This window comes from Carica papaya, chromosome 9 (genome assembly GCF_054855325.1).
Source record: "Carica papaya isolate Zhongbai chromosome 9, ASM5485532v1, whole genome shotgun sequence".
In the NCBI taxonomy this organism is placed as follows: domain Eukaryota; kingdom Viridiplantae; phylum Streptophyta; class Magnoliopsida; order Brassicales; family Caricaceae; genus Carica; species Carica papaya.
In genome coordinates this window covers 9,977,320-9,987,490 of record NC_142317.1, presented here as the reverse complement: position 1 = coordinate 9,987,490, position 10,171 = coordinate 9,977,320, and the positions used below count along the sequence as shown (strand labels likewise).

The following is a 10,171-nucleotide window of genomic DNA, read 5'->3' as shown; positions in this document are numbered from 1 at the left end:
AATGAGACATTAGAATTTAATTGATATATTTTTACTTTTTTGAGTTCAAATAAAAACACTTAGATGGGCCATGGGAAGCAAAGCCTATTAGGTCCAAATATAACTGGACCGGATGATGTTCATTTCTATCCAACTCATTTTATAATTTATAAATTATCTTCATTTCTAAAATTATTCATATTTAATTTTTGGAAAACATAGCTAAAATTTTATGTGATATAAAAATATATAACTGTATTTTTTTTTTGGGAAGAAAACTTATAGTCTAAAATAAAATTTATATTCGTACATTATTTCTAAAATTTATATGTTTTATATCAACATTTAACAAAATCTAAAATAGAAGTATTATTAGATTAGCTGATAAGAATTTTTAATTATGTGTTAAAAAGATGATGTATTTACTAGTTTAAAATTAAACTAGACTAGTATATAAAAAAATAAATAAATAAATTATTTTATAAAAGAGTCGATGGAGTTCAGATTTTTTTTTTTTTTTTTTTTTTTTTAAAAAACAAAAATATTTAATGGATTTAAAAAATAAATTAATTTGTAATAATAATCAATTTTAATTCATAAATTATATAATTAACTCAAATATAAAACTATTTGATCGATTTAGATTATGATCGATAAACTGAATGCAGTACACTGAGACAAGAAAGCTCAGCTATTATATTCTACAGTGGGATAGTATAGATCGATCCTTCTCCTCTTCTTCTCCATTTTTGTTTCTCTAGATCTCCCCAGTCACTCGAAATTAACAAGCACGCACTGGATCCGCAGTTCCATATAGATGAAGCTTTTGCAGTTGGGCTTACTAATTGCTTTAGCCTCTGGTTTCACAGCCATTATCATCTACATCACCGGTGTCTCCAATTTCTGTACGTTTATATATTTCGTTTTGTTCTGTATATATGTGCGTTTCCCTGTGTTTATATGTATATTTTTATCTGTTCGATCGAGCAATTGTTTCCATTTATATGATACGCAGACAACTCTAATCCGCTAACTGATGAGGATTTGGAGGCTTTGCTGTCTCTCCATAGTGGTTTCCGGAAGTGTGTGGTGAGCATTCTCTTTCGATTTAATATTTTGTTCTCAATCGCCGTTTCCTTTTCATGCTTATCTGGTGAGAATTGCAATCTTGGATATTTGTTTGTGTATGGATTTTCATTAATAACTTGAATAGCACTACGTTTATAAGTAGGGATTTTACACTGTGTTTGGGAGTCTAAAGAAAGTGAAGTGAAGGATCTTAAAAATACATCACAAATTATTATAGAAATGACTAATCAAATCTAAAGAAAGTGCACTTCAAACAGTTACTATTCAACTCTAGTTTATGCTCCTTTGCCCTAAAATTAATCTCCCAAAGTAAAGTAAAAGAAGTTAGAGTACACTAAAGCGAGACTCCTTAGTAAACTATCAGGGATAGTTATAATAAAGAAGGTAAAGGGAAGATTTTAACTGCAATCTTGTTTGGTTGCAAGAGTGAAATGAGAAAGGAATTGTTAAATATGACAAAAATATTTTTTCATATTAAAAATATATCAGAAAACATGAGAAAATGGGGAACTAGGTAATTTACCAAAAATACAAAGTTAAATGAAATTATGGAACTTCCTGACCCATTAATTTGGGGATTGGATAGTTGGGTATTAAGAGGGTAAAGCAAGAACTTGGTTGAACTTCTGCACATTACTTCTCTTAAAAAACTCTCAGGGGAGTTACTATTAAACTTCACCGTACCTTTTCCTTCTTTTTCGTAATAATTAATTTCTCAAACACAATTAAGACTAGTTGATTCCTATAGTTCTAACAAGTAAAGCTTGTTATGCCATTTTAGTCTTGGCAATTTTTATAATTGTTTTAAGCTAATCATTTAAATTGCTGTTGTTAAAAATGTGTTTTCTATCATTTGTTCCTTGATCTTGATCATGTACAAGTGTGGCATATCATATACATGAGATGTTGCCACACACAGTGGTTAGGTTCCTCAATCAAGGTTTTATTTGCTGCATCTGATAATGGTGCAGAGAGCAAATGGTTTGGGTCTACAAGCTGTAAGTGGCAGAGATTATTGTCAGGTTACCATAAAGTTTCCTAGTGATACTGTCCCGAAATGGGTAGGTTTCTCTTTTAACTATTCCCAGAAGTTCTCACACATTTCATAAATCATGGTGGCTTTATTCAAAGATGTAGTGTCTGACTGGCAGTTTCATTTGAAATTTTTACATTCACAGAGAGATCCTAAAACTGGAGAACTTGAAGGATTATCATTTGATTTTAATCTATGTGAAGCTGTGGCTACATGGGAACAGGTGAGTGTTTTAGTTAGTGTTGCATTTTGTTAAGAACTTAAATTTGTCCTTGTTTTCATTTTGTTTGTCTTCACAGTTGATTGGTTATTTAGTGAGTTGATTGCTCAGGTGCGGAATAGTAGCACAGTGCTCACTCGAGAGTTTATTGATGCTTTACCAAATGGCTGGGAAGAATATGCATGGCGTAGGATTAATAAAGGAGTACTTCTGTAAGTGCTATGCTTCATCTTGTACTTGAATATTGATTAATTCATTTTACTATAGATGGACGAATGATATGCACTTACACACATAGTATATGATAGTATGAAACAATGTGAGTTCATACTATTTCCTTCAAGTTAGATCTTGGTAGTGTTGCAATTGGAACTTGAATATGTTTGCCCCATTGTGTTGAGGACGCTGAAGGAAAGTAATATGTTTTAGTTTGAGAGAGAATATCTTTAGAAGTCCTACCATATATATATATATATATTATATTGAATGTGAGGAGCTTGAAATTGATGACATTTTGGATGAACTCAACAAAATCGAATGCAAAGAGGGGGATGTCGGTTTCAACTCAGATGAGTCTTGCAGAAGGGACAAATTGAAAAATGAGGTGGCGGAAAATTTAATGGAGACAAAAATCTAGAGAAAAATGGTTAAAAGATAGTGACAGAAACATTAGATATTTTCAATGCCTTGCGAATCATAGAAGGAGAAATAATTATATTGAAGAATTAAACTTTGAGGGGAAGATGATATCGGGTAATACTGATCTTAGAGAAGCTGCCAAAAACTGTACACTAAAGATTTTCCAATGCGGCCTACGCTGGACAATCTTCAATTTGATATCATTGACTACAATAACAGAGAGTTACTAGAGACCGAATTTTCTGAATCTGAAATTGCTGCTGCCCTTAAGAGTTGTGATGGCAATAAGGCCCTCGGCCCTGATGGCTTCAACCTCAAATTTATACAAACTTTCCAGTACCTCTTGAATAAGGATATTCTTAATGTATTCAAAGAGTTTCATCGGGATGGTGAGTTTGTAAAATCTCTAAATTTCACTTTTATTGTTCTCATCCCTAAAAAAGGAATGGGTTAATTGCTTTAAGGATTTGGCTTATTAGCTTAATCAACAGTGTTTATAAGCTTATTTTCAAAATTTTATCTAGAAGACTATCTCAAATTTGATTATTGGAGAGAGTCAACATGCGTTTGTAAAAGGTAAACAAATCTCCGATGCTTTCATGATTGCAAATGAATTTGTTGATGAGTTGATTATTAACAAAAAGAAAGGAGTCCTCGTTAAACTTGATATGGAAAAGGCTTTTGATCATCCCAACTGGGATTTCATCAACTACATTCTTTCTGGTGTGGTGTTGGTATCAAATGGAGAAAATGGATAAAAACTTGCATTACTTCTACAAGTTTTGCAATGATGGTTAATGGTGGGCCTTTTTCTTTTTTTTTCCAGCTTATAGAGGTTTACACCAAGGTGATCCGCTTTCCACTTTACTCTTTATTATTGTTATGGAGACTTTTAGCAAGTTGTTACATAGGGCCACTGATTTGAACATGATTAAAGGCATCACCCTTGGAAAGGAGAACAAGCAAATCGAATTATCACATATCTTTTTTGCTGACGACTCTTTGATTTTCTGTGAGCCTAAAACTGAATACTTATTACACTTGAGATGCATTCTCCTTTGTTTCCAGGTTATTTCTGGTTTAAAGATTAACATGAATAAAACAGAGTTGGTGGGCATAGGTCTGAATATGGATAAAGGCGAACAATTGGTTACTGTTTTGGGCTTCCAAGAAAAGAACCTCTCTATCAAATACCTCGGTTTTTCACTTGGCCTCAAATACAAAGATCAGAAGGGTTGGGAACCAATTGTTGATCTTTTTGACAAAAGACTTGCGACATGGAAAAGAGGTTTCCTCTCAAAAGGTGGAAGATTAACTCTCATTAAAAGCACACTCTCTAATCTTTCTTTATATTATCTATCGGTTCTCAAGGTACCGAATCAGGTGGCTAAACAATTAGAGACTATTCAGAATAAGTTTCTTTGAGGAGATTCGGATAATAAAAAAGCATATCATTTGGTCAAATGGGATGAAGTCAAGCTGCCAATGACCATAGGTGGCTTGGGTATAAGACCTATTACTAATATCAATAAGGCGTTTCATGGTAAATGGATTTGGAAATACTTCAATGATGTTAACATTATTTGGAGAAAAATTGTGGATCTCAAATGGATGAACTTTAACAAAAATAGCAGTCTTATCTTCTCTAATAGATCTCATGGTGGATCTCAAATGGATGAACTTTAACAAAAATAACAGTCTTATCTTCTCTAATAGATCTCATAGGACTAGTGTTTGGAAAGAGATTTTATCCATATTCACCAAGTTGATGTCTTAACACTTACTGGAAAATTGGTAATGGGTGCAGAGTAAATTTCTGGAATGACTGTTGGTGCGGGGAGGACAATCTTAAATCTGTTTTTCCAGCTATTTATTCTATCGCACAATGCAAAGATTTAATGGTTTCTGATGTTTTTGACATTGATGGACTATGTAATGTGTTGGTTACACGAAACTTGAATGATTGGGAGTTGGATGAATATGGGAAACTCCTAAATCTGATGGCTGGTATTAAAATTCTGGACAGACCTGACTGTTTGATCTGGAAGGGACAAAAAAATGGCAAACTCACTATTCGATCCTTCTACAAATTGCTTTCCAACTCCAATATCCGGTGCAACATTGCAAATAATTCTCAATTTCCTTTCAAATCTATCTGGAAGACTGGTGCTCCTCCCAGAATTGCATTTTTTGCTTGGGAAGCCTATAAAGAGAAGATTCTGACCTTAACAACTTGATGAAAGGAGGAAAAATTATGGTTAACAGGTGTTTTCTATAAGTGTGACAATGAGAGCTGTAATCACATTCTTCTTTGGTGTCCCTTTGCTTCAAAACTTTGGTTCATGATCTTTAATTTAATTGGTATTACTTAGGTAGTGGCTGGATCCGTTCATGATGAACTCCTGGCTTGGGAAGGTTTAAACTCATGCAATCATGTTAATCACCTTACCCCCCTATACTATTTTTTGGACCATTTGGAAAGAAAAAAACAATAGAGTTTTTGATGATAATGAAAATGCTATTGTAAATATTAAAAATAGATGGTTACATTGTTTTGACTCCATCTTTTTGTGTCATAACTTATTATCTTTCAATGATATTAGAGCTGTTATCGATATTCTCTTAAATATGTAATACTTTTATACATGGGCTGTACCCACTTGATGCCCTTTTCTAATACATTTACTTGCTTTTATCTCCAAAAAAAAAAATTAAACATTATATTGAATGTATTTGTGTTGATTTTGGAGAAAATATATAAATTTTATTTCTCGTTGTTTAAATTGTTACACCTGAGGTACTTATAGAATTTTTAACCTATTAATAAAGAAATTAGTATTATACTAGAATTCTAATTAGATGAGATTACTATTTTAGTAGAATTCTAATTATATCATCTTAATTAATTAAATGATAAGCTAATTAAATAATAAAATATCATATTCAACACCCCTCCTCAAGTTGGGGTAAAGATATCATATATGCCCAACTTGCAGATAAAGTTCCAAATTCAAGGCCTTTTTGAAAATTTTGATCAGTCTTTTTTGGTTGTTTTTCTTGCTCCTCTACGTGTGTCTGCCTCAAGTTTTGCAATCCAGCGCAGATCTGCTTCTTTTGTGCGCAATCTGCTCCGACCAGCATTTTTTGATCCATGTTAATTTTGGAGAAAAAATATAAATTTTATTTCTTATTTTTTAAATTATTACACCTGAAATATTTATATAGTTCTTAATCTACTAATAAGTAAATCATTATTATACTAGAATTCTAATTACATAAAATTATTATTTTAATATAATTCTAATTATATTATCTTAATTAATTAAATAATAACATATCATATTCAACAATATATCTTCAGAATTATTGGGAAAAATCTTGTTTTATAAATTTCTTTAAAAACTTACTAAATTCGAGTCTTGACTTACTTTGTTTCTGGTTGCAGCAACCGCTGTCAGAATAAATCTTTGTGTGTTGAAAAGCTCTCATTGGTACTGCCTGAAATACCTCCATATTATCCTCGGCAGTTTGGCCAATGTGCTGTTATTGGTAACTCTGGAGATCTTTTGAGAACTAAGTTTGGGAAGGAGATAGATAGTTATGATGCTGTTGTTAGAGAAAATGGTGCTCCGATCCAGGTAATTGTTATGGCTTCCAACTATAGTGTTGCTTCTTTTTGCTCGATTTGCGATGCCTCTATTGTGTGGTTTGTTGCAGAATTATACAGACCATGTGGGAAAAAAAAGCACATTTCGACTTCTTAACAGGGGATCTGCCAAAGCCCTTGATAAAGTTGTAGAGTTGGATGGTATGAGCAGTGACACTTATTCTCTATGACTTATTGGTAGACAGTTACTAACTAGCCAAAATTTGCAGAAACACAGAAGGAGGTATTGGTAATTAAAACGACTATTCATGACATCATGAACAAGATGATTCGGGTTCGTTTGTTGCTTCCTATAGTTTCTTTGAGTGATCTTTCATTTCCTGTACTACATTTTTGTGTGTGAAATTTAGATTGTGCAAGTCATTTTATCTTTTCAATGAGCGTCATGTTTCTGGTCTGAGAATTCCTTTTCCTTTACTTAGAAATGATACTGAGCCAAATTTCTTTTTTACTTCAGTCTATTGGTCTGACCTGTAGGTTGGATTCAATCGCTTAATGAATGCACTCAAAATGACATATATTACATGCGCTATTTGTGAGGCTAATTGTTTAACAATCCTCTCGCTGGAATCAAATTAATAACCTTTTTGATAAATCTTAAGCATGTTTATGTTTTACTTTTATGTTTCCTAACATAAAGGCCTTTCAAATTATGCTCTACTGAAGTCATTATGAAGCTTTATTTCCTATTCTTGCCACTGTCCCCACCATTGATAAGATGGTAATCAAAAACCCTCTCTTCAATGTTGCAGACTTAAAAGTCCTCTTATTTTTGCCTTATATAAAGGTAAATTCAGTTTGTTTAGTACTTCTATTCACCATCATTGGAAAATCACACATGTAAACACATACACTAAACAGCTGTATATGGTATTGTATGCCCTGATACTTAGGGAGTCTCTTTCTGCATTACTGATTAGAGCAATTTACATCTTTGTTCCCATCTAGCCCAGGAAAATCCACTTATATCTGTTTCCTCAGGGTTAGATGCTTATCAAATGTTTACTTGATTGAAATTGTGACACTTCACCATCTCAATCTTTTCACAAACTTTATGATGTCGCCTTTCTGCAGGAAATTCCAATAAAGAATCATGTATATCTAATGCTAGGTGCATCATTTGGTTCGGCAGCAAAAGGAACTGGGCTCAAGGCGCTTGAATTTTCTCTCTCCATTTGTGATTCAGTAGATATGTATGGATTCACTGTGGATCCAGGTTATAAGGAATGGTAGAAAATTCACTTTTATTTTTGGTTCTAAATTTCTATTTCTTGCTATATTTTTCAGTTTACCTTAACCTTTATGATATTCTTTCAGGACTAGATATTTCTCTGAATCTCGACAAGGCCATACTCCTTTGCATGGTCGGGCTTACTACCAGATGATGGAATGTTTAGGAGTAAGTCTAAAAGTGCAATTTTCTCTCTCTTCTTTCTCTCATGATGATACCATTTTGATTATAAACTTTACAGTGAAGTGGTTTGATCTTTGTGTCATTTTGTCATATATGGTAGATGTCTATTAACCATTGGAATTCCAGATGGAAACATCTCAGTTTCCTTGAAACTTCCTATCAAGCAATTTTTAAATTTCAGTTTGTGTGCTGTTTACTGTTCTGAAGTCATGGTCAACTGCTCCATGACCAGTCTAAAATTGTTGACCTTGTGGTTATTAAAATTTTCCTCCATGTAACTGGGTGAACACATGCATCGTGTGCTTTCTTCATGAATATAATGGCAATCCTTTGTATTAGTTGGTTGGTAATTATTACCTAAGATGCTGACATTTCTGTGTTTTTTGTTTTATAGCTCATCAAAATACATTCCCCCATGAGAGCTGATCCAAATCGTGTTGTAAAATGGGTGCCCAGTCGTGGTACAATTAGTGCTGCTAGAACAGCATCTGAGAAATTGTTAGGGTAAGTAGTGCTGATTGGATCTGCTTGGATATCTTTTACCCTTGTATTATTCACATGTATATTACCTAGTCTTATTAGAATGTAAGACTGAATAATTTTATATGAATGATCATTTAAGCAAATTTCATCGATCAAATAGGATATATTTATGTCAGGGTAGAGGTACTTTTGCTTTCAAACAGCTTTCCAAGGTATAGAGCATTTAGAAGATACAAACAATGTTTACTGAAGTATGACTTTTTGTGAGCCTCTTCTCTCATTACTGCCAAGTGGTCTCTCTTCTGGGTTGGCTGTACCTCTGACCTTCCTCACATTATTCTTTACTTTCGGTGCTCTTGGACCATGGTGTTTCTTTGGACAAATGCTGTTGGTAGCTGCCAATCCTTCATAATGTTTTCTTAGTACCTGAGCAGGTTTACTATATTGGGTCAGTAAACCTTGAAGAAGGGTTGTCAATTAGTGGATGTGACTTGTAGCATCCTTTGGCTTTCTAGCATAAATATCTCAAAACTACAGTTCTATACTCTTTCATTTCTTTTTCCTGTCGGGACTATTTAATTTTCAGTCTAAAGCTAACCTTTTGGATGTGCTATTTTGTTGTATGTTTGTAGGAGGGTTGGAGCAGGGTCTGGAGATCCACTGGCTGCTTGTTCAATAAAAAAGAAGCGAGTTAAAGGGAGGTTTACTCCAGAATCAGGGCTTAGAAAGGCCGCTGTTGACCACCAAAAGTTTGTCAAAGGCACGTCCATGTATCCTTTAGAGCACAGTCCTGGGCCTGGTCAACTTTGTATAGTACCAAATTGATTGAATACATGGCATCTGGACTTGATGTTTTCACAGGCCAACCGGCTAAAATCTTTTTTATTGGTTCATATACATCACACAAACCAGTTAATTAGACAAAGGAAGAGACCTGTTCATATATTCGAAGCAGCTGAAATCAATCAAGATGTTTATGAAAATTTTGTTGGTCAGTTTTCCACATGCTGTCTCATGTTTTTAAGGTTAGAATTTCCTTACTCAGGACAAAATATAGGTCAGAGCAAAATTAGTTCTCTTACCCTCCTGGTTGTAACTCCACTATTCTTTATTGGGTTAATGGCAGCGCATTTATAATCCAGGAGATAGTTAGCAGATAATTCCTTAATCCAGTCTGCAAGGTTTACCATTATCATGTTGGGTTTGTTATTTGTTTAAGAATGTTTTTGTTACCTGCATAAGTGGAGTTGAACTATTGCCTCCCTGTTATTTGGGGCCTGTATCAATTATGAAGGCACCTTTAGGATCCGTAATTCTTGAGGGGAATATTCCAATATCTATTTCTGATAGATGGAAAATGTAGTAGCTTTGATGCAGGAAGCGTTTTTTTTGGTTTAATTTCTATCCTATTTATTTAATAATTGAAACATTTTTTACAGGTAGACTTGAATTACAGCTCAGGCTTGCTACTTTGCTTCCATTGGGTTCTTTAATTTGAATTTTAGAGTTTTTCTTCTATATTCTGCTTTAACTAGTTTAGTAATCAGCAACGTATAAAATTTTAATTGAACACGAGAACAAAATACTAACTTCTATTTTATCTTGTTTCTTGTGCTCTCATTCTTATTTCATAAAATTAATATTTTT

At 33.4% G+C, this 10,171-nt stretch overlaps 1 protein-coding gene across 1 annotated transcript; it reads left to right on the top strand.

Annotated features, from left to right (window-relative positions):
* Positions 1 to 618: 618 nt before the first annotated feature.
* On the top strand, positions 619 to 9,837 carry LOC110822983 (Glycosyltransferase family 29 (sialyltransferase) family protein). The gene is made up of 12 exons (XM_088211175.1): positions 619 to 884; positions 995 to 1,068; positions 2,040 to 2,129; positions 2,247 to 2,324; positions 2,433 to 2,533; positions 6,406 to 6,598; positions 6,678 to 6,768; positions 6,837 to 6,901; positions 7,702 to 7,856; positions 7,945 to 8,026; positions 8,436 to 8,545; positions 9,157 to 9,837. The coding sequence occupies exons 1-12, from the start codon at positions 797 to 799 to the stop codon at positions 9,347 to 9,349; spliced, it is 1,320 nt and encodes a 439-aa protein (XP_088067301.1). The 5' UTR covers positions 619 to 796; the 3' UTR covers positions 9,350 to 9,837.
* Positions 9,838 to 10,171: the final 334 nt, after the last annotated feature.